General features: G+C 24.6%; 3 protein-coding genes and 1 non-coding gene across 4 annotated transcripts; 2 read left to right on the top strand and 2 right to left on the bottom strand.

Moving 5' to 3' along the window:
- Nucleotides 1-299: 299 nt before the first annotated feature.
- Nucleotides 300-8,716, bottom strand: LOC145841684 (uncharacterized). Its single transcript, XM_082949036.1, has 6 exons — nt 8,693-8,716; nt 6,701-6,879; nt 6,253-6,359; nt 5,531-5,890; nt 1,382-1,625; nt 300-1,001 (listed from the first exon to the last, which is right to left on the bottom strand). The coding sequence occupies exons 1-6, from the start codon at nt 8,714-8,716 to the stop codon at nt 827-829; spliced, it is 1,089 nt and encodes a 362-aa protein (XP_082805162.1). The 3' UTR covers nt 300-826.
- Nucleotides 7,993-9,862, bottom strand: LOC145840870 (uncharacterized). The gene is made up of 2 exons (XM_082948208.1): nt 9,645-9,862; nt 7,993-9,068 (listed from the first exon to the last, which is right to left on the bottom strand). The coding sequence occupies exons 1-2, from the start codon at nt 9,696-9,698 to the stop codon at nt 8,874-8,876; spliced, it is 249 nt and encodes an 82-aa protein (XP_082804334.1). The 5' UTR covers nt 9,699-9,862; the 3' UTR covers nt 7,993-8,873.
- A 5,200-nt stretch (nt 9,863-15,062) lies between these two features.
- Nucleotides 15,063-20,562, top strand: LOC145840970 (uncharacterized). The gene is made up of 5 exons (XM_082948328.1): nt 15,063-15,181; nt 16,105-16,576; nt 17,118-17,252; nt 19,737-19,811; nt 20,257-20,562. The coding sequence occupies exons 2-5, from the start codon at nt 16,115-16,117 to the stop codon at nt 20,326-20,328; spliced, it is 744 nt and encodes a 247-aa protein (XP_082804454.1). The 5' UTR covers nt 15,063-15,181; nt 16,105-16,114; the 3' UTR covers nt 20,329-20,562.
- A 952-nt stretch (nt 20,563-21,514) lies between these two features.
- Nucleotides 21,515-21,587, top strand: Trnaa-agc (transfer RNA alanine (anticodon AGC)). Its single transcript has one exon. It is a non-coding gene; the product is annotated as a tRNA-Ala (tRNA).
- The last annotated feature ends 4,391 nt before the right edge of the window (nt 21,588-25,978 follow it).

The raw sequence follows: 25,978 nt of genomic DNA, 5'->3' as shown, positions 1-25,978 counted from the left end.
TTAGATTTTTTTTTTAGTTTTTCAAACAAATCTGAGGTTTTTGGAATTTGTTTTTAAATATGCAACATTGTTAGTATAACTTGTTGTAACAAATAACTTATATAATGTTGTTTCAATTAAAGGCAGCATACTTACCATTTACTAAAACATACTATAAATTTAATTAAAATTCTGAAAAGTTAACATTAAATTTTACATCTCTTAGTTAATTTTTGCTAAGTTTTTTACAAATACTTGATAATAAACTTAAAATTTATTTATTAAAATTAAGTGTGTTAGTAAGATTTTAGTGAAGAGTTGTGAGAAAAAACAATAACATAAAGTAATCAAGATTTCACTTTTTGTTTCAGATAGAAAAAACTCTGTAACATAGTTTACAAAATTGAGCATGAAAATATCAATTGTTAAAAGTTTGAAACTTAAATAAAAAGACTTTGTCTCCGAAGAGTTTGGTTTAATAAAAAAGAATTCAAATGAATTTACAACATTTTTAAATACTGGGTTTGAAAATGTAAATGTAAAAAAGCAAACTTAAAAAGAAAAAACAGTAACTTAAAAATAAATGCTTTAAACATCATTTAAAATATGAAAAGCAACGGTCTAAACAGGTAACACTAGCTTTAATAAAACGGAACATAAACAATTTATAACAGATACTCACAACTGTTTATTTTTTAAGTTTTTTAAACATTCAAAATAACTTTACTCATAGGCAGGCATGATAACAAATTCAAGCAGAAATTGTCAAAATATTTATGTAGATGTTATGTGGAAAAACCTTTACAAAAATTATAAAAAACATTTAGTTTAAAAAAGGCAGTTTTTTTTATTCAGTTTTATCAAAAGAAACTTCTGGTTTAGTTAGATCATCTGGTGCAACCAAAGTAATTACTTTTTTGTTCTTCTTCTGCTTTTTAAACTTCTTTTTATTCATCTTTTTGTTGATCTTTTTCTGATGCTTTTTAGCCTTCTTCATCAAAAATTTCTCCAAATCAATTTTGCTGTTTAGTTGTTGTAATTAAATATCGCTGTGAGAATTAAAAGGCAAGCTTTAAAAAAAAAACCCTAATATAGTCGAGTTAAATTGACGAAAATTTGTTTTATTTTGCATTATTATTTGTTTAATATTTTCTATCATTATTTTTGCATATAACATAAAGTCGTAACAACTTTTGATTTTATTTAAAAAATTATGTCAAAAGACATTTTTCAACTCCGAAAAATTGTATAAAAAACAAACTTATTTTCGATTCAGGTTCAAATAAAAGTCTCATAATAAAATTATTTCGTTAGAAATTTTTAAATGGTATGTTTTTGTATACTTTTAGTTTATATCCGATCACTTTTTTTGAAAATTCTATTTAAACAAGAAAAAACTAACTCTTTTTCGAAATAGTTCTCCAACATGTTTTTCTTCTTCAACTTTTTCCCGCCAAAACTCGACTTGACGTACTTCACGGTAAACAGTGACGTCACGCTTTCCGCCACGTCATTGGTGGGTATTGTGACGTCATCATTGAAGCAGTGGTTGTAACAGTCGACACACTGCTGTAGCTCGTTCAGCTGACATTGCTGGGTGGCTCCGCACTCGAAGTTCAACACTTTCACGTTGTTTGCTCTTTCGTCTGAAAAAATTTACTTTTCTGAAAATTTAAAAAGTTTAAAAATCGATTATAATTTTACGACCATGGACCAGAGTTTCCAAAACTCGTTTTACGTGTTGCCTACTTGGCAAAAAAAAAGTCGCTCTCATTTGTTAGATATCGCCTCTTTACTAGTTTAATGCGTGTTTACTTTTTGTTTGTATATTTGTCCCTAAAGGGGCGATGTTGTCTAATTTTGGAAACCATGATTTACACGCGCTAAAAATTCTAAATGAGTAAACTTTGTCATGTAAGTTTACCATTAAAACAATTGTTTGGGTGAGTTACTTTGTTAATATTTTCAATTAAATGTATCAATGTGCTTATAACTGTTGGGTCTTAAAGTTAACTGTGTAAAAGGTTGAAAATATTAAACAAACATTATGTAATAAATAAAACAAAAGTGCGCATAATTTTCTTTAAAGTCACAAGAAAAGTGCTTTTTATCAAATCTTAATTCGGTAAGTAATAGATAAATTACTTTACAACTCACAGATAAATATTTTTCTTAGACTTCTGACAGTTCATAGAATTAAATAACAATTTTAAACAGTAGATGAAGTAAATTATTTTATTAAATTACCATTGTGCTAAATAGAAAAAATTACTACTTACACATTTTATTAGCCAATTAAATTTGAATTAGGATGCAAATAATAGTCATTATGTTATGAACGTGAAATAAATTCGTGTACAAAATTAGAAAAATTAAGCTTACCATCACAATTTATTTAATTAATTTAATTAAGTGGTTAGATGATTTTATGAAAACTTTTTTTTGTAATAAACCATTTGGCTCTTGTTACGGATGTTGCTCTTGTTTTTTAATAGAAAAAAAAACATTTATATTCAAAAGTAAATTTTAGAGGAGTTATAACCAGATAATCACTGGAAAGGGAAAATAAGCTGATTTTTAACGTTTTTCAATGAAATTAATTCTAACTTACCTTTTCATTTAATTAAACGCGAGAATACAAACAAAATTACAAATATAATTTTATAGGAATAAAACTATTTTGTATATTATCCTTTTAAAGCCTAAAGTATATCTTATTCCAACTTGTTTCTGAACAAATAAAGTTTAACTAAACAAAAAAAAGTTTAATGTTTATTAAATACTAAACTTAGTTTATATAAAAAACAGTGTTATAAAAGAATTGGAAATTTTTCTATATAAGCTTATTATTATATTTTAGTTATAAAAAAATTGTAAGAATTTTTTATCAAAAATAAAAACCACTTTATATACATCTGAAACAACTGTTATTTTTGAAAATAAATATTGTTATTGAGCTATAAGTGTTGTGGCAACAACAAGTTGTATATGAACTTCAATGTTAAAGTGTGTTGTAGGAAAATTAATCGGTTGGTAAGTTCATCCGGGCATTTTAGTTGGCACGGAACAGCTTAATTTTATTATTTAGCGAAAACATTAATTTACACATGGTGTTCACAGCACAAATTATTTTAAAACTAATTCACCCTTGCTTCATTAGGTGCTTAATTGGCATGGAAGATTTGTTTTTTATTAAAATTTAATTAATGATTGTAAAACATTGAAATCTTAATTACATAAAGCCCGTTAAGTAAAGTATGCTGTATATACAACTTTAATGTTTCATATTTTTTCAAATTTATACTAAAATCATAAAATAAACTTTTTTCTTAAGTTTCTATGTCAATTTTGCTAATATGCTGAACTTAATCAAAAGCTTTTAAATTTTTACAAAACTAACTCAAATGCTTTTTTTTTGTTGTTATACATTTTTTAAGTTTACCAACTTTATTGCTTAATTAATTTATTTTAATAAAGTTCGAGCCGCATTTGAAAACAAAACACTTTAGAAGTCCTTTTACTTTCAAAGCACAAATAATAATTTATAAGTTAAATATATAAATCAACTTTTACAACACGAAAAAGACAAAACATATTATATTTACATCATATTGTGACAACAGTCTTTATAAAAGAAGTAATCATTGTTAAACAACATTATAAAAATTCAGTCAAGAGAGAAATTTTGTCTAGCTTGACAAAACATCAGAAAAACAATGTTATCTTTTGATAACGTTTTAAAATTGGAATTAATCTTAACACTACTAAGAAACTTGATAGCATTATTATAAAACATCTATAAAATGTTATCTTCTTTATTGCGTTTTTTACAACGTTTAGACTCTGAGAAATTAAAAGCTTTAAAGATTAATTTTAAAATTCTAAATAAACATTTTAGAGTGTACCAAAAACATTTACTGCTTTTTATGACTTAAGCACAATAACATTTTATAGTTAATCTTAAAACTTGACAGAACTTTATAAAAAGTTATTTCCATAAGCTTATCAATTTTAATCAATAAAACATACAAAATTTTAAAATTAAGATTTTAATGACTTCTGTATAAAACAAAAGCAATTAAATAAATACTTACAAGTCAATTCACATATTAATTTTTACGACTTTAACACAATAAATTTTAAAAATTTAAAGTTGACAATTCTTTACAAATTTTCCCCTAAAAAGCTTACTATTTTTAATCAAATGAACATATAAACTCTAAAAGAATTAAAACTTTAAATGCTTAGTATACAAAAACTTGTTAAGATAATATTTTAAAAGGTTTGAATAAAATTAAATGATTTGTTTGAATCAAAGTAAATGACTGGAGCACAATAAACTATTACCCACTAACAATTACTTCAAAATATTTGTAAAACTTTATCTCCGAAAACTTTATCTCCGAAAACTTATCTTTTCAAACGAAGCTGCATGAGAAAACCCAGACTAGCCCTGCGCAGACAATACGGAGCGAACAAGCATATTTGTGACGTCATAAAGAGAACAAACACGGTTGTGACGCAATAATAAGGCGTACGTGACCGCACAATCGTGTCACGTGACCAGAAGTATTAAATTGCAACGTGCTTCGTCTGAAGTTTAAAGGTTTAAGAATATTTTGATTTAAAAAGCGTACCTTGAGTGAGAATATAAGAATTTAAATTTCTTATTTTGTTTTTTTGGTGATTGTAATATGTTTTATTGTTAATCTTCTTTAATTCAACCTTTTACGTTATGATTTAACGGTTTAAAAAGGTATAAGAATATTTTTCTAATTGCAGTTAAATAAATTTGTTTATTTTAGAGCTTAAGTTGTTTCTTAATAATTAGATTTTTTTTCTTTTAGTTCTTATTTTTTTTGTAAAATTTGCAAAAACTTTTTATTGTTCAGATTTTGTTTAAAATGTTTTCTTTTTTTTTAAATAAGTTTTAAAGAGAAAATTTGACGTATTATTCACACAGTATGTTGTTTTAAAAGGCGTTTACAGAAGTAATAGAATAAGTCAAATTTCTCCTAAGTAAATATTGAAATTAAACTGTTTAATCAAACAGATTTGTACAAATACAAAGTCATAATATATTTTCAAAATATTCTTTTTAAACATGGTCAAGTCAACTACTTGATTATTAAGTACTCAAAATTTCTTTAAAACAAGATTTAATATAAAATTGAATTGCCAAGAATAAAAATGTTAATGAACTCTAAAACAAGCATATTCAGTTTGATAATATAAGTAAAAACACATCTTTGAAATGTTTTACTTGGTTAGTTTTATCAAAGAATAATAAAAATTAATTGAAAATAAACTTTAATAACTCCAACAATAGCTCTTCCTAACAAAACACTTAGTAAAAATGCTAACAAACTATATTATAAACGTATACAGTTCGTGATCAAAATTCTTTTAAGCATTTTTTGATAAAAGTTTTATTCTGCTGATTTGATTTAAAAATACATTAATATTAACTACATGGTTACTGCAACAAAACTTGTATACGAATTTTATTGTATTCTTATTAAAATTTATTTAATAATAATTGAAAACAAACCTTTGTAACTGCAACACGAGCTGCTCCTGCAAACGTCACACTTCTTCTCGAAACACTTGTAAGGCTTCTTCTTATTCTTCTTGTCTTTCTTCTTCATCTTACGCTCCTTCCTCGGATCCACATCAAGGTGTTCCACTTTAGGGAGTTTTCCCTCTTTCAGCATCATCCCGTAAGCTTCGCGCACTTTTTCCGCGGTTTTTTCGCTCATCCGGCTCATGTCGTTCGGTTGGAAAGCCTTCCTCTTGAACTTGTTCTTCTTGGGAGCGGATCGGAGGAAGGACTTCTCGTAGCAGTCCAGGCAGGATCGTCCGCACTCCTTGCACCCGAGCTTGAACTTTGTTTTTTCGGGTTTCTGTTTTGCTGCGTGTTTGAGAAAATAAATTTTCATCTAATTAATGTAGGATGTAGAGAAAATTGGGTTTTACGACTTATTTGTAGCTTGGTTCATATACAATAAAATCTATCGTATTTATTTAAGTTTTATCTATTTAGATAGTTTTCAGAACAAACATTACTCATATATTCTACATAAAAAATAAATAAAAAAAACTTGCAATAATGATTTTCTCATTTAAAGTACGAACTAAAAGAAACGTGATTTGTCTATTACAAATAAGTTTATTTAACTAAACCCACTTGCCATCTTACAGCAAGGATTTTCTTATTTAAAGTACAAATTTAAACAAATATGTTTTTATTAAGAAATTTCCAAACAAACGCACTTGTCATGTTACAGCAAGGATTTTCTCCTATCAAGCATACGTCACAATGACCTTTAAATTGTTGCATCATCAACATGCTCATGTAGTCCTTCTCACTGTACACGTATCTAAATGTATAAAATAATATATATATAAACATATATTATACATTTTATAAATAAAATAAATAATCTCACATAATGATACATATATAACAATAAATATGATCTCACTGTACACGTATCTAAACACAAGTGTAAATAAATTTCAAAAAAAATGTATAAGTGTACTCATACCTACATATACAAGTAAATAATAATGAACATTAAAAATTGATAATTTCTCACGTAAATACATAATGATATATATATATAACAATGATAATTTAAAAACACCTAAGTGTACGCGTACCTATATAGTTAATGTAAACAATAAATGTAAAAAATATGCAATCTAATTTAACACGCACTTTTTAAATTTTTTGTAATCATCACCCTGTATCTTGTTCTTGATCTGTTTAACGCATTTCTTCCTCGCTTTCTTTTCTAATCCCTTGCACTCCTTGAAGATCCCGCTTGATTTCGATCCGTGGGAGCTTTCCAAGGAAATGAGGATCAAAAGTGTTAAAATTAGATAACTAAGTCTCATCTGCAAAAAAATATAATTATGAGTTTATGAACTGAGGTTAAATTGCGAGTTTAAAACTAAGGCTTATAAGAAGTGTTATGTTAAGTACTAAATACAAAAAAAAATTGTAGCTGAAATTTGTTGTTAGAATTAAATATTTAATAATATAATTTATATAAAATATAATTTTGAGTTTATGAATTGCTAGTTCTAAACCGTACAAGAGGTTTTACGTCAAGTATAAAGTACAAAAAAATACACAACATTCGTTATTAAAAAAAATGTTTTATGTCTTTGATTTGAAAATAACTTAAATGTGTACATAAACTTTAAAAAACTTTTAAAGTATTGTTGTTAGCAAGAATAGTGAAAATTTCGCTTAAGTGCAAAAAGATAAAAAAGACAAGTGTATTTTGGTCAGTTTAATAAGCAGTATATTTAAAAAAACTTTTAAATAGTGAGAATTTCGCTATAGTGCAACTAGTTTAAAAAAAAACAAACATATTTTGGTCAGTTTTATAAGCAGTATAAATAAAGGAAGCAGTATGATAAGGCAATTGTTATACAAAACTGTGTAATAGAAAGCTATTTAAAAACTAGAAGTATTTACAAACAATTTAAAAAAAACAAAAGCTGTTGTAGCTTTACCCTTCTAAGAATTAACACAAAATTGTTATAAGCTTAGGACACTATGATGATTTTTTATAGTTAAAAATATTTTGAGTTGTATACTTAAGTTTAAATGAAAAAAAAAATTAAGCACATAATATTTTAAAAACTTTAAAATGATAAATAATTCAATTTAATGTTAATTTAACTGATACAATGCTATAAATAAATATAATGTAAAAATATGAACACATGAAAAAATTGACTTGATTAATTTTATAGCACTAAAGTATATTGCACCACCTTATATTACGTTACTTGAAATATTAACAAATACTTAATAAGACAATGTTTTAAATTAAATAAGAAATTAGCTTTTGGTTATAGAGATATAACTTTAACGTTATTTCTGCGGATTTAAAATTGTATTAGAAAAACAAAGATCTAAAAACACTATACGTATCAAAACAAAACAAATTCACAAACCTTATACCACAAAAATGTTTTATAAATACTGTGGTTCCAATCTAAACCAAAATATCAATCATAAAAATAAAATAAATTCTCAATATAGAACGTATTCATATCAAATTAGAACTATATTAATTTTAATTTTGCATAAGTGCTGACCTATATAAGTATTACTATAAAAATTAAACTAAAACCCTGTACAGTTAAAAAGACTTTATTGTTATATAAAGTACATGTTCACAAATATCTAAAAATATTTTTCAATAAATTTAATAATATGTGCAGATATAGTTCAAACCACAAGGTTTATAAAAATGTGGTTTGAAAAAAATCAGACACAATTTTATCATATTTCTCATATTATATTAAACAAAAACCTTATTCAAGTGTCACTCCGGTTAACCAAACTGTATTGTTCCGATTAACCGCTAACCTACATAACAGGTGTTTTGAATTTGAAAATTTTAAATCAGAAAATTTATATTTTAACCGTTACATGCTGTTTGAATATTATCCCCACAGTTAAGAAAACATTTTTTTTAGAAAAATACGACTTAAAATCGATAGTCTTTGTCGTGAAATCTCTGTTTTGTTTATAAAAAAGTTAGTACTTAAAAACTAAAAAATTTGTCAATTTTTTTAATATTGAGTAAACGTTTTCACTTTTTTGACACATGTGTACCACTATAGTGATAAATATTTAGTTGCAGAAAATACTTAAACTATTAAAATCAACCTAACCAAAATAAATTACTGCGTTTTTTGTGACTTGTACCATCCCATTTACAGAGTTTTTAACATCATTTTACAGGTAACACTGAAAACTAGATACATTTAGTTTGTTTGGAAAAAGTGGTTCATTATGTTGTATTAGTACTGTTTGAAGTCAGTGGTTCATCGTTTTATTCTGCCGTAGTACTGTTTGAAACAAGTGTTTATGCTGTAGTAGTATTGTTTGACACAAACGGTTCATCGTCACATTTATGGATGCTGTACCCGACAATGTAACCCACAAGAAAGAACGCGAACAGTACCAAGCATATGAACAGAACTTTCAGTACTTTCTTCCAGGTAGGAAACACGAATTCCGTTCTGTTCTGAATATCCTCATTGTTTTCCTGGCTGCTCTCCTATGTAAGTTTTAATTGAAATTTTAATAATGTGTTATTTTTAGAAGCAATGAAAACATTCATGGTTTAAGTTCTTTACTGTCGTTTTCTGGTTACTTTCTTACTTTAGCTCCAATTTTTATAAGTTGTAAATAAATTATGTAATATTAAACACTTTTGATTGATGACAAAAATAGTTGATGATTAATAAATAGAACTTTCTGTGGTTTAATTTCCTAGCTATGTTTATAACATTATTACTACTTACGCAAACAAATTACACTCACATCAATTATATATGCTGTTTCACATTAATTTTTAGAATTTAAAACTTTTAAATGTTAAAACTACTTTTATCTTTTTTGGCTGTTTCAATTACAACTATCAAAAGAAAATCTAACCTAAAATGTTTTGAGAATAAACAATCTTGTTTGGTAAAATGAAAGACAGAAATTTTTGAAAACTATCAAAAAATAAAACATAATAGTATTAAAAAGACTATGTAAGCATTTTTGTAAAATTTTTTAGTCTAAAAAAATGAAAGTTTAAATAAACAAATTAATAATTTAAAAAAATAATAATAATAAGTATACTCACAATATTAACATTGTTTGCTTCTTCTGTGTTATTGCAATTTCTATAAGTGGCCATAATGAAATACAAAAACAATTTAGAAGAAAGTAAACTAAAACAACAACAAAAATCCAGAAGAAAGTAATAGAAAATCAATCATTTTTTACTTCTTCCAACGAGCGAGTTAAGAAGCGTTTGAATATTTAATGACTTTTTATTAGTTTGAGCTTTTAAACCAGAGTTAATTTTCATATAAATTTTAAAACAAATTCTAAATTTTTTTAAATGAAAAATTGGTCTGATTTTTCATAAATACTAAATTGATTTTTGTTTTCTTACTAATCAAAGCTTTATCTAATAAAAAATATAAATTAGTTCAGAAGTTTTACCTATGAAATTAGTATACATATTTAGTTACAGTTGTAAAACCTTAAAAAAAAATATTTTAAAAATGAACACTAAGCACTTAAAAGCACTTAAAGAATTTTCATTACCTCATGATAATCGCTATCATAATAAAATTTCTCAAGACTTGTTTATACAAGAAATATTTTCAAAACCTCATTGTTTATAAACAAAATTTGTTTTTGTTTTACATCTGATGTAAAAATAAATATAATCATAAGCTAAGTTGTTTTACAAAAACAAAGTCTGCAATATACTGATATTTTATGAAAATAAAATAAATAAATAAAAAAACAAATTTTCACTTTTTTCGGTCTAGCTAATAAATAAAAAGAAAAAGTATAGTAAAAGTTTAAAAAGAAATAATAAGGAGCTTTTTCTTGAAAAAAGCTGCAAAACAAAGTTAATTAACCATTATGATTAGTTTAAAAACTTTTTTCTAAACTCACAAATTAGATAAGATTAATTTATTTTAATACATACTCAAATTACAAACTAATCGACAAAGTCTTTTAATAACGGATTGTAGTTGAAACTTTTCATTTTTAAAGTAATCTTTAAAAACTATTATGGCTCATTAACGAATTTATGTATGTTTATATACATCATTTCAAAATCACTTCAATTAAGCCAAAGAAACTTTGGTCAATTAAAACATTAAGGAGCTTCAATTAAACGATTTGTTAGTGACTTAAGTTTATTGCAAAACTAAAGTTTCACTTATTAGTTAGTTTATTGTTGATAGTAGTACCGCTGTGAAACTGTAGTTTTGCAAACTTAAATCACTAGTAAATCGTTTATTATGTTGATATATGTACATTTGATAAAAAAGTTTAGTATACAAAACTACTCCTAAACTACCTTATAAATCTTTGTATTTTTAAACAAGAATATAAAAGTTGTTATTTATAACCTAAAAAAAGTCTTAATGATAAAAATAAATCATTATAATCATAAAAAAACAAAGATTAAGATACTAAAAGATGCCACTAAATTTACGAAAAACAGTTGTTATATAATAAGTAGAAGGTTTACTAGTAAAGCCATAACTATTTGTATGGTAAGCCATAACTTTTCTTAAAAATTATTCATACAGCTGCAACGTTATGTTACAAACAGTATAAGTAATTAAATACAAACGCAATTTCAATTAATATAAAATTTACGACTTTTTAATGTTTATAAAACCTTATCATTTGTAAAGTACAGTTTATAGTCTAAACTAAGATTAAAAACAAGTGTTTAAGCTGCAAAAGTTCACCTAGTAAACTTAAATAGTAATACACAGCAAAAATAATTAAAAATCATATCTAATTGTAGTTCAAACTCTATAAAATTTAAATAGTTAGATAGGTTAAGAAAAAATAATTCCAATTATAAACTACAAACATATAACTTCAAATTTAACTACAGAAACCAACTAACTATAGTAAATGTTTACAGTATGATACTATTGTTTTAAATAAATATAGCTTAAAATGTTTAAAAGTTTTTAATTAACACAAAACTTTGATGTTTATTTACTAAATTGTTTGAAAATATCACTTTAAACAAGTTTTAAAACTGTAAAATAAACTAAAAAATCAACTAACTTGTTACTGTATGCAACTAGTTTTTATTAAAGTAACGTATGAACTTAACAAAAACTAAAGCAATTTGGATTGAATTATTAAATACAAATCATGCTTTTGTAAAAATCAAACTAAAGTATTTTTAAAATATTTTAAAACTGCAAACTTAGCAACAAAAACCAACCAACTTGTAATTATAAAAAACTAATTTAAAACAGTATATTGTCGTTAAAAAACAAAAAACAATCAAAACATTTTAAAGTTCTGTACACATCTAAAACTTAGGTCTTTATTAGCTTTAACATTTAAACATTACCTAAACACAAATTAAAACGCCGAAAAAACCAATTAGCATGCAACTAACTTGCAACAGCATTTGAAACAAACTATATTCCTTAAATATCAAATAACATATAAGTTGTTTAGAAGTTCTGGGTATATACAAAACTTTAGTGTTTATTTGCTTAAATGTTTGAACCTCACAAAAAAAATGTTTAATCTGTAAACTAAATTTAGAAAAAAGAACTAACATGCAACTAATTTGCAACAACTATTTGAAACAATAGAGCAGTGCGCACAGTGCAAATTAGCCAGATTAATATGTTCAGTGGAATTTCGGACAACTTTTTCGCCTCTCTTTCGCTCGAAACCGCACAATTCTATCAAAGTACAGGAGAAATTTCATCCATATCTCGTGCGAGCTTTGCATGGAAAATTTTTGATTTTTTTGTGTATTCTGACTTTTTTTTTTGAACTTTTTCAAACTTTACTAGGTAAAATTTAAATTTTTCACATGAAAGTTGTTTTTCATATTTTATTGTACTTTTATTTTATTGTGTTTTTACTACAGGAGAAACTTTCATCGTTATCTCATTATTAGCTTTATATGGAAAGCTTCAAAGCTTTTTTGTGTATTCTAACTTTACTGTACTAAAATTTTTGAACTTTTCCACTGTTACTAGGTCGAACTTTAGTTTTTTATATGGAAAGTTCTTTCTCATATTTTATTGTGTTTTTAATAGCTTTATCTGCGAGTATTGTATAGAAAAGTTTCGAAGTTTTTTGTGCATCGTGATTTATTGTTTCAATACATTTGAACTTTGTCCACTGTTGTCAGGTGGGACTTGATAAATTTACGTGAAAATTTATCTCATATTTTCTGCTTTTTAAGAACTTGTCACCATTAAAAGTAATTTTCATACATTTAAAGCCAAAATGTTCAACTTATATGCCTTCAACTTTACAATTTACAACCGAGAGAAAATTCTCGATTTTTGCAAAGTTATTTTCTGATCAAACTTTATTGTTACGTCATAATCAGGGCTTAGATTTGCGGTGCTATTTACTACAAAGTTTAATCGCGTGGCATCAAAGTATTAATCAATTATATATTAATAGCTTTGAATAGGCCGGTATAAGAAATATGTTAATGCCTTTTGATTTAGCTCACACTTTTAAAATAAATTCACCTTTTGAATGTGTTGACATATATAAGAAATTTTCTGTTCTAAAATATTTTAGTCGTAAAAAATACTGCAGTTTTGAACGTTTAAAGATTAAATATTTTATATATTTTTAAAAAAAAATAAGTAAATTATATCAGATTTTCAATAAAACTTTTTTATTTGGTTTCACACAAGTTCTAGCACGTTCAAAATAATTTTTCTTTTTTTTTTGCAATACACTCAACTTATTTGTTGTTTTCAATGTAAATAGAAATAAAGTTCAACCTGCGTTTGTTTTCAATATTTTATTTGCAACTAAATAAATATTTTTATTATTTATCAACTTAAAAGCTGACAAATTAAAATTCATTTCCAACTCAAGTTTCATTTCCAACTAAAAACCTATAGATGGTTGCAGGTTTTGAAAGATGAAAAATTTATTTTTTGGGTCTTTTTTTGTAAGTAACATTAACTGGTTTCAAGTTAAAAAAACTAAAATTTTTAAGCAACAATAAAAAACACTTGAGCAATGTTTTTCCTTATAAAACAGCATTTTATTTCTGAACATCCTAATTTTTTCGATGAAAGATTAACATCAAAAACTTGGATAAAACTTCAGTTCAGACGTGAAGAATTTTCATGCGGGAATAATTGTTTCTTGTATTTGATGTGAAAAATTATCGTTTCTAATCTCGACCTTATAAAAAGAAACAATCTCAATCTTACAAAAAACGTTTCAAATCGACCACAACTTTGAACGGTGCGATTTGATTATCTCGTTCCGACGTTTGAAAGTTCGTCTGAAAAATATTTTGCGGTCGGAATATTGAATTCCAAAATTTTCCATCAAAAAAACAAGCGCGATTGTAAGTCGTCTGTATTGTAACGTTTCCGTGTCAAAAAATGTTTTGAGCGTTTTTCTATATTTCAAAACACAAAAATGCATTTTTACTTTAATAAACTTTTTTTTTCTTATTTAAAAAGTACTTTAAAAAAAAATTATAAGTTGTTTTTTTTTTACCATACTAGCAACACATTCTTAACCTTTGTAACTAGATGGGTGTTTATTGTGTCATAATTTGTTTTTTACTTCATAGAAAGTTTAACACTTTTCAAACTCTATTGACATGTTTTATCTTGTAAATCAAAATGAATTTATGTCGTTTTTTAAAAAACACTTGTAAAATATTTAAAAAATCAAATAGTCAAAATTTCATTTATGAGCTTATTGTTGTAAAAATTATCTGAAAATTAAATTTAATGACTATAATTTAAGTGCTGTTTTTTTAGTTTATTTAAGAACATCTTATTATCTTTTTTTAAATCAATTAAAAACTATTCTATTTTTTTTACTATTGAGCATATCATACTTCATCATTTTGATCAACAATATAAACAACTAAACTTTTTTAGATTTTATGTTCTAGATAAACTGTTATTATTTAAACAGCTCTATTATGAAAAATACGATTTTTTTCTAAAAAAACGATTTAAACTTTTATAATATAGAGCTTTGTTAATAAAAAAATTTATTAAATTAGTTTATAAAATTTTGCTCAAACTTTTGTTTTTTATGCTTTAATAATCTTTTTAAAAACTAGAAAATTTTGTACACAAGCAAAAACAATGCTTATCAAAATGAAATGTTTACAATAAAAAAATAATTTCATAAAAGAGTTTTTTTTCACTTTATCAACTAATAAATGGTTAATAAAATGATCTCATGACGACACCTCCATTGTTTTAAAACTTTTCACAGTATTCAACAGTGAAACCACATGACTTTGCTTATTAAAACAATAAAAGGTATAAAGGAGCTATATATTTATACTAAAAACAATAAATAATGGAAAAATGTTATATTTATATTTTTCTGCTTCGCAAAGTATTGTTTTGACAGTGACTCAGGATGTTGTTTTTCTCTTTTATTTGCTGAAACGACCATTTTGGAAATGTGTAATGAGAAGAAAAAAAGCGTTAAACGTTTTTTTCTAGCCTTTAATGTGTGTTTTAATTTGTGAAAGAATGACTTATTTTTAGTTAATCTTATGCTTTTTAATAGTTTTTTACATTGTGTTCCTCATTCAAGTTGAATTTTGTGTGAACAAGAATTTGCTTTTGATCAAGGTTTTTGACAAAGGTTAAATCTTAAATGCATTTTTTTGAATAAATAATTAGCTTAATGTAGATAAGCTTACAGATTTTCGTCAGTTTTTACGACATGATATTTTTAATCAGTTTTTAATTTTTGGCCAAATTTATTTTGAATTATATTTAACAATTTGCACGATGAGCAAATAATAAGCACTAATTTTCATAGTTATTTTTCTCATGCACAACTAATATTTACTTTGACTTAATAATTTTATAATTACAATGAAAAATTGCATTACCTTGTGATGAAAAATCAACAAACAAACTTGTATTTAAATAAAGTTTAATGACGTCACTTTACAACACGTGATGTAAACATTGAGTTAATAATTAACCAACACTTTAAAATACTTGCTAATGTTTTTTTTTAAACTTTGAAACAAAATGTTTTGTTAGCTTTTTGGAAATATGCTTTTTTAGAAAATAGTGTTTATGTTTGTTGTGATTTACTTTTTGTTTAGCATTATGTCAATCAAGATTTAATTGTCATAAGTTTGTATGTTTAAGATTTGGAACGTTTTATAAAACATTTTTAAATACACTTTATACTTTAAGTGTAACTTATATTCAACTTATAGTATTTAGAATGATTAATTTTATAACAATTTTTAAAAGTACTTAATATTATGTAGGTACAAGTATAACTTCTAAGTTTTGTTTTTAGATAGTTGTAGTTGCTTTTTATGAAAGGTGTTTAATGAAAATTATTTTTTTACAAAGTGTGTGCATTTATAAATATTTTTAAGCGAGAAATAATGCTAACTAAAGATAATTTTAGACTAAAACAACAAAACTTGTAAGTAGTACATGAATTTAACTAAAGATTTTAGTAAACATCAGTCCAGTAAATAAAATAATCAGATATAGAAAATATAAGCTTTTTTTTTACTTCATGCAACATATTTCTAGGAATGATAAAATGAGGCTTTTATTAGTGCTTGCGTTTATTTGCCTTGCGAAAATATCCGTATGCCAGAACACAACTTCAAGTTCAAGTTTGAAAGAAAGCAAACAAGAAGCTACAAGCTTGCCTTCAATAGAAGCAAGTAACAACACAATTACAAGCTTGCCTGCAGTAAATACTACGGTCGTAGAAAACCCTGATGGAAACAATGTTACTGATTTAAGTTCTGTAAACCAAACTGTGACGACAAGTTCAGTGGAAAACACCACGACAAACAAAAACACCTCAAACAACATTGTTACTTCTACAGAGCCTGTTAAAATAATTACAACCAGTTCTACAGTTAAAATAATTACAACCAGTTCTACTGATAAAATCGTTACTACTACATCTGTTAGTGATGCAACTTCGAAAAGTTCGATTTTTTCAACGACTGTAAACAATGAAGAAAATGCATCTACCACAGTTCGTCAACCGGTAAGAATTTTGTTGTTACTGCAAAGTTGTTTGGTAATAAATTTAAGTAAACAAAAACAATTTGTCAGAGTATTTAGTATTTTAATAATTCTACTTTATCTACAAGCATTATTTTTGTTATGTCAATATTTTTTGAATGTATAAAACCAATTTTTTATTGTCTCTTTTATGTTTTTCTATGATTTTTAAATTAATAATTGCATAAAAATATGTTGCTGTATTAGTAAATAAAAAAAACAATAGACAAAGACACCATGAAATAGTAGAATTTTAATTTTTAGTTGAGTCGTTCTTAGCTTATTTATTGTTTAAAAGTATTGGTTTCATTAAATGTTTACGAAGTATGTTGATTTATTAATTCATTTTATTTGTACATATTATTAATAAATAATAATCCAACTAGTTAAATACAAATTATGAGTATAAAAAATGTATTGTATTCATATTTTAAAAATTTTTTAGCAATACATAAAATATATAGTTTTGAAACGAAATAAATATTTTACGTTTGAAATTTGTATATCTTTGTTAATTATCACAGACTACAAATACTACGTCAAAAGTATCAGACGATCGAACTATGATCATAACAAAAGAGCTTCTTGTGGCAATAATGATCATTTCAGGAAGCGCTATTGTTCTGCTGTTCTTATTTGGAATATGCATCTACTATAAAGTAAGTTTGTTTTTGTTTCGATTAAATTTATCTCAGCAATATGAATAATTTGTCTTAGTTTGGCAACTTCTACTTTGTCTAATCACAACTAAAATTTAGAAATACAAAGAGTATAACAGGTTATAAATAACTTGTTCTTTTTTGTATACTTTTGAAAAAGATGTGTTAATTTCAAATAAGCTAAGTAAAGAAACTAATGTCATTTGTGAAATAAAATTAAAGTGTATAAAAGTTTTACTGCAAAAATTTAACAATTCATCATTTTTGATACAATAATTCTATATTAAAAAGTAAAACGCATTTACTAACATTAGATAAAAAAGTTATGAGAAAATTACTGTAAATAGATGGAAACTAATTTAAACTATAACTATATAAATGGTATTTACACGTTGGTAATTATTTTACAAACGTGTTTTATTGTTATTAATGACTTTTTTGCGAATTTGTCATTCAAAATATTAGTTTTTATACTATGTTTTAATTGACCTAGATGTTAATTAGCTTTTTGTAAAATAAACCGGTTGTATGTTTATAAAGTATAACAAGGTTAAAGATAAGTTTCTTAAAAATATTCTTCCGTGTTTTTGTATACAATCAAATCTTTAAAAACTTTTTTTTAGTTTATGTATTGTTTATTGTAATTTATTTGTATTGTTATTGTTTACATTTTCTTAACCAACAGATTTGTTGTTTGGTATTGGACTTTTAAATAGGCAACAAAAAATATTAAAACTGTTATATAAAAAGCAAAAAAAAAAATCTGATTTGCACATAGTTTTCCTTATATATGTTGCTTTATGTTAAATGTCTTATTATTTCTCAACTTTCAAATTAAAACACAACTTTTTAAACCTCAAGTTTGAGAAAGATTTTGTCATCAAAACGTTTTATAGTACTCAAAAGTGATTTTTTTTTTGTCTACTATGCATGAAGTTCTTAATTATGATTTTTTAGAACTAAACTATAATGTTTTAAAAAGCAGTTAAACTGTCTAAAGAATGCTATTTGGTACTTAATACCTTAAAATACTATTTAATGTTATCGGACAAATGTCTTTTTAAATTCACAAAAGCTTATATCTTAAAATTGAACATGCAGAAGAACAGTTAGTACTGATGTTCAAAGTTATACAAACATAAAACTGAAAAAACAACAGAACGACAGTTTCTAAAAAGTTCTTTTTTTTTCTTAGCCTGTATGTTTTTTAAGAAAACTTATAAGAAATTCAACATAATGTTAGACATATTGCTAATATTTTTCAAACATAACATTTCAAGCTAAAACTGGACAAACTAAACTTGTTATGTACTTCAAAAAATTCAATCTAAATTATATATCTATTTTACAGAAAACTCATAACAAGAAACTCAATAAATACATTTAAACTTGTTATTCGATTAAAAAAATAAAAAATAAAAATATATATAACAGAACACTTAAAACATAAAACTTGATAGATTCATTTAAACTTTTTAAACAGTTTAAAAACAATCTAATATCAAACTTAACGACTAAAAACAATGCTTCTAAAACAACAAGATCCATATATTTAGTCAATACTTTTTTAATAATTACAGTGAGCTCTCGGATCTTTACGCACTCGTGACGTTACGCACTCTCGTTTAGTAACGCATTTCAGAATTTTATAAAATTCAGCAAATAAAAACTTTCATTTTTTTTAATGTTGCAAAAATTAGGTTTAATTTATATTTTTGAATTAAAATATGTTTTTGAATGCCAACACACCTCTCTATATCTTTAGACTTTGTAAATTTATGTTCCTTGACTGATTGATAAACATTTAGTTATACCTCAGTATATCAGAAATTTTGTTAACAATAAGAGATTAAATCAAAATTCTAAGATAAACATGACTGTGTTTAATAATAAAATTATAATAAAATAATGAGAGTTTAAAACACAAAGAAATAATACAGCAGTCTTGCCCAATATATTAATAAAAAACCATTTTAGAATTGTAAAGAAATGCTTAATTATTAAATGAATTTACAAAGTAGAAAAGAGTATAAATGTCACATATATATAAAAATAAAGATAATTTCTACTTATTGTTAAAGTAGTAAAATTATTTCTACTCGTATTATTATTTTATAGAAATTCAAATCCTTTTTTTAATATATGTATAGTTTTATCTGTTGTTTTTATATTTATAAATAAAGTAAAGAAATAGTTAAAAGTGGGAAAGTGCCCAGTCTGCTTTTAACTAGAAGCAATATTAAAAAACAGCCATTATAGTGAGTATATTTGGTACCTATAGTTTCTTTACAATCTCTCATATTTTTACGCACTTTTTCTGTGGACACAATGTGCGTAAATAAGCGAGAGGTTACTGTAATAGTAATAACTAAAATAACATTAAGTAATTACCTAACAAAACTCTCAGAACAGGAAATTTGATACATTAAGTATTTTTGAACGAAATGTTTTAAATTGATACTAACTTTAAACAAATTTAAACAGAACTCTCAGAACAGGAAATTGGATAGATTTATGGGAATTTTAAATGACAATGCAGATGAAAGCATGTTATACATGGTGAATTGTTTAATATTTATTTTAGTAATTATATATCAGGTCGATGAGTACATTACACATTTTAATCATTTATTACTTAAGTTACTATTCATTTATTATTTTATAAAATGTTTTTACATACTGTGTTGATTATGAATTCATTTTTATCGTGTATAGTATATATATTTATATTATATTTCTTTTATTAATGATACAACAAACAACAGCTTTATACAGCCGTTTCGTACATGAGATATTTTTATATCATATACTTCTCATTAAAGCTAAAGTTTTAAACTGTTGGTTGTTATACAATTAAATTAATATTTAGATCCCGTTTAACTTGTCGAGGACCGTTGACCAAAACTTTAAAAAAAACTATTAGTGTTTATAACATATATTCATATTTATAATATATTGTCATCTTAATCATGTAAAATATATATATTCTAATAATATTTATTAGGTTGATTATGACGAAGTTGCGTTGAACCACGCCAAGTTGCACATTGACCATCCACTCACGAGCCGGGAATAAAATAATTTAGCCAATCAGAAGCCGAGAATTAGTTTTTTTTTGTGAATGACCTTTTTAGCCAATAATTAATCTGAAATAAGTTTTATTTGCCAAATAAAATAAATGAATTTTGACTTTTTTTGAAACTTTTTTTATAAATTTAACTCTCTGACCAAACGTTTCTAATTTTTTTTTGAACGTAAAAAACATGTTGCCATACAACTCTTGTTCTGAAAAGCCATGATTGGTTTTAATCAGCCAATAAAAAGTTTTAAAATTGTTAAGTAAATAAAAAAAATTATTTAATTATCATTATAAACAACAAGCTTGTCATACTGCTTTAAATTTTTTTTTCTTTATTTTTATTAGGAATCGATTTATATGGGTTAAAAAAAAATTAGGAAAAAGTTGTTGTTAATTAATTATGCTTTTTTTAAATCTGTTTCTGCATTTTAACTTAAGTAAGCATTTTAGCTTTAGATCAAACTAATCGTTTGCAATAAGCTATGAAAGCAAGGTAATTAATTAATTTTTTTGTTTACTTTCTTTTTTTGTTTTAAAAGTGCTACAAAAATATTATTTCTCACCATTAAAAAAAAATAATTAATATATCTTTTTTTGTGTTTTTAAACTTTTTTATCAAGTTTAGTCTTTAACTTATAGTGAAAATCGTTTGTAATACTTGATAAAAACACAAACTAAAGAATTGATACATTTTAATATATAAATTTGTTTGTAGTTTAAATTTAAAAATTATGTGATTACTGTTTTGTTTAAATTTTTGTTTAAACAAAGCTTCTCAAGTAGAATTTTTCATGTTAATTAAAAAAAAACTTTTAAATGCAAACAAATTGAACGTTATATAAAGCTAAAACATGTTTTATAAACGATTATTTGAAAAAACTTTTTATGTGCTCTTTAATCTTTTTTTAATACAGACTATTAAAAAAGTTTTCAACTTAAGTAAAACTAATTTAATGATTTGATATAAAAGTTTAAAAGTTTAAGTTTTGTATAGTAAAATTTTGTCTGTTAAAAACAACTTTAAAATTTTAATGCTAAACTATTTATACTTTGTTGTAAAAAACAAGATTGCAAAATCTCGTTCGAAAGAATCAATACGCTCAGAACTGTTGCTCGCACAGCCGTTATGACGTAATGAAGCAGTACGATGTATATATACAGAAAAATTTCATACTTGGCGCGTGGGGGTGTAGCTCAGATGGTAGAGCGCTCGCTTAGCATGCGAGAGGTACCGGGATCGATGCCCGGCACCTCCACTTTTTGCCAAAAATAGAAACTTAATTGACCACCTACTATGTCTTTTGAATAAATCTTTATATGTTTTATCGAAGTTAATGTCTAAGACTTTAGATAGCACAAAGTACTTGGTACAGTTTACAAAACAAAAATCAAAGGTTTAGGTTTGTTAATAAAATTTGAAAAACATCAAAACCATAAGAAAAAAAAGTCAAGGCAATTAATCGCCTGAGACAAGTATTTTTAGTCGTTTTTATATATAAATTTTGTACTAATTGTACCAAAAAACTCAACAAATTATCATCACAAGACTTTTTTTAAAATTAAATATAACTATAAATAAACGACCAATTATCTGTAAAAAGTTGAATTTTTTCGTTAGAGTTTTAAAAGTTTTCTAATCAATAAAGTTTAAGTAAATCGAACAAAGTTAAGTAAAACTGCTCCTTGTAGGAACTGGAAAAAAAAACTTTAGAAATGTCCTGTAGCAACATTTGCTTGAACACTTTATTTTGATTGGTCAGTTTGAATTTTCAAATTAATTAACAAACTTCTTTTTTTATTATTTAATGTTAAGAAGTGTTCTCAGTGTAAACAAGCTCTATTGTTACATGAATTTCCACAACAGTAAAGTGAGTAGAACTGTTGATACTTGATAAAATATGTTAGTTTATATGTTTTTTCAAATAGAATTTGAAAATAGTTTTTTAAATTATTTAATAATATACATAAAGTTCAAATTTTTGTAAATTTCAATCTTGTATGACAAGTTTTTGATAGCAAAACCAATTAATTTATAAACTTTTGTGTATGTGTCAACCACTAGTGTAACTTTTAACTCAAAAAGGTTTTAATGCTAGACCATTAGGTAGCTTTTTGAATATTTTTACTACAATCAAATTACTTATTTTCAGTAAAGTAAAACACATTTCATAGTTTGAAAAGTACTAAATTTTTCATAAGGTAATGTTTAGATGTATTGGAATACCAATATCATTTTTCCAATTTCCACCTATAAAAATTTTTGAAATTAAGCAAATAAATTTGAATGAGCCATGTGCAGTTTACATTTAACTTAAAATGTAAACAACTTTGTTCAAAAAAAGTGACAAGTTAGTTCCAAATAATCACATGATTTAAGTGTTATGTTTAAAGCCTCAAAAAATGGAAAAAGCTTGTAGCTCAATCAATATTATGAAATCAATTTTTCAACCAGCCAAACTAAAGGATCACTGCTACCAAAGTAAATCAACAATTAGTGTGTTAGATATACACAGTTATATGTTTTTTACATTAAGTTTCCACTTAACCTAGAAAACACATTAAGCAAACCAATTTTAAAAAATTTTTAAATAAAATTGTTATTTACAAAATTCAATGAAAATAAATATTTTGTATAAGACAATTAAAAGTCTATATTTGCACTAATATAAGTTTTTGTATAAAACTTACCTATAGTACTTGTTTCTAGCTCAGGGGTGAGCAACTTTTTTAGTTAGCAGTCCAGATTTACAAGAAAAAGCTAGTTAAAAATTAAATTTTTTAAACTATATCATCAGTTTAAAAACAATGTTTTTAAATAGTAATTTTACAGTGAAGTAATCATTTTTTAAGCAACCCTATGTACTAAAAAACAAAATTAAGTAAGCATAAAAAATATTTGTTATCAAAAATTTAAATTTTTTTGATTTGCACAAGTTTTCTACACATCTGATCTTTTACCTTTTAATAATTGACCACTTATAAACTGACAATACAACAGAAAAAATAAATTAAAGTTGTTTTCTTCTCAAACTCAACAAAGTATTAAAATCAAAAACATACACAATTAAATTGTTATCTTAATTTATCTTAAGTAGTTTAAGTGGAACTATGCAAGCATATTTTACAAAAGTAATTACACAGAAATATTATTTTTTTAAAACTTACTTGATTGTTTAAACTAGAACATGTCTAATTGATGTTTAAAATAGAGCTGCCACCATCTTATAACATTTACTAAAAAAGTTTTTTGTGGGCAATGTTTTTTGGAAAATTTTGATTTAAAACATAAAATACATATATCATAACACATACATATTTAATAAAATAAACATAAAACTGACTGTACTCATAAGCAAAAAGAGATCTTATGTGTTGTTTTGTTATAAAAAAGCTTGGACTTGCCTTTTACTGCTAAGTTAATTTTTATTTAGTAAGTACACCAAATACCATAAATCAGTTTTGTCAGACTATATTTAGCCTGTTGAGTGCATTTTCCTGACTTCTATTTTTAAGTTATGTCTTTAGAATTTTGTAGAGCTGATGTTGTAAAAGTTTTTTATTTTATTAGTGGCAAATTCAAATGTTTTAAGAAGAATGTGAACGCTCACAAATGTATTGGTAAGGAGAAAGACTTTTTGATCATCGATTCTCAGAACTTTAATAAAATTAAACTTATGATCAATGTTAAAGAATTTGTTTTTTTTTTACTTTATAGTAAGTTAGTTTTAAACGAAAAAAAAGCTAAACCCTCTTTTTAAAACCCATTACTGCCAATATTAACTATGAAACCATAGTCTATTATTGGCACCATACCGTCTCCTCCTAAAAATTTCGGTTTTCATCATTTCGTCTACATTTTTCTTATTTCCCTTTCTACAAAAGCAACACAAAGCAGTATATACTACAGACTTTTTGTTAAGAGCTATGAATGTATTTAATTTATTTTTCTTTTTCAATTTAGAAACTTCCAGCTATTCTATTTGTATTTTAAAGAAAAATTAACACTTTAATTTTTTCGATAATTTCTTTTTTCTTTTTTTCCTTACATCTATTTAACATTTTTTAAATCACATCAACAATACTAAACTTAGAGCATAGGGCAAGGGTTGTCAGGTCAAAAAGAAACATTTAAAATGGGATTAAAAAAAAATGTTTTTTAGTTTATATTTTGAAAACAAAATTAACATGAACAAAATAGTTTAAACAATAGATTTATCATAAACATAAGACTAATTTTTTTTAAACAAATTTTATTAATTTTGTTGAAAAAAAATTTTGAAAGGGCAGGGGATCTATGCTATTTTTTACAAGTATAGTTATCATATACTTGCATAAAATAGTTTATTTTTTTAGGTTAAAGAGAAAGTTTATTAGTTCAATAGGCTTCTTGTAGATGGTATAATTTGGAAGAATAAAAGTAGACCGTTTCACTAAAAACCTAACTTCTTATTTTTTAGTAATACTTTCAAAATTTCATAGCACTTCATTTTATTCATAGTATTCATACATTTATTTCTAAAGAAAAAAGTTTCAAGTTTTATTATCTTTTTTTTTTATTTTACAACATTTAAAAAAGTTTAACTCTAAAACATTTTAACTATGAAAATAATGTTTCCTAAAAATTTGAGGTATCTAGCTTCAAAACATAAATGGGAAGATAGATTTGTATAAAGTTTTTAATTTTTTACAAAAATGGCATTTAAAAAGTTTTTTATTTACAGAAAAGTTTTTACAAACATGACTATATCAAAGTTTAGAAAGTCTGATCAAGTTTATACTTTGAGCTTTCAAACAAAAGCCAATGTTTATCGAAAAAAGCTTTTAATCCCCTTTATTCATTGTAAAATGAGCTTCTCTTAGCTAAATAATGTATTTTTTTAAACATTTTATTTTTCCTTTCTTCTACATTATAAACTGCTTTACTTCAAAAGCTCACATGAGTTATATTTAACATATGTTAACTTCAACCTATTTTCGAAAGTATTTGTATTATTTTAATATAATTTTTTATAAAAATTTTTACAGATGACATTGTAAGCAAATTATTCCATTATCCATAAATAACTATTATAACAAGTTTGAGTGTAAATAATTTTTTTCTATTTTTTTTTAACCCATAAAACAGTTTTTTTTAAAGATTGGCAACTGCAACTCTTATAACATACATAATGTAATAATATATCTATATAAAATCTAAAACCATACATTTTTGTTTAGGTAATCTTAGTTAGATTGATTTTATTTCCTTTTTTTTAGATTTTCTTACTCTATGTCTCCATATTTTTGTTATTTCTAGTTCCAAAATGAATACAATGGAAATTATCTAAAATATAATAAAAGTTTTGTAAAACCAAAAAGTGAACTTTAACTAAGTTGAAATTACAACGTTTTGACAAATTTATTGTTAAAGAAAAGTATGAATTTTATATAAACTTAAAAATAAAATGTCACTACAACTTTTAAGCCAGTTGTATCACTTTTTGTTAAAAGCAAAAAATATCTTTGGATTAAATTAGTTGTTAACTTCTACTAAATTCTAATTAACTTTACTACTATATAGTTTTAAAATAAATTGATAATACAATTTTATTACAGGTTTATGCCTGTCAATGTTTGTACAAGTTATGTGGGAAAAGATACAAACCGT

This window comes from Thalia democratica, chromosome 7 (genome assembly GCF_965202585.1).
Source record: "Thalia democratica chromosome 7, ktThaDemo2.hap1.1, whole genome shotgun sequence".
Lineage (NCBI taxonomy): Eukaryota > Metazoa > Chordata > Thaliacea > Salpida > Salpidae > Thalia > Thalia democratica.
This window is presented reverse-complemented; position numbering and strand designations above follow the sequence as displayed.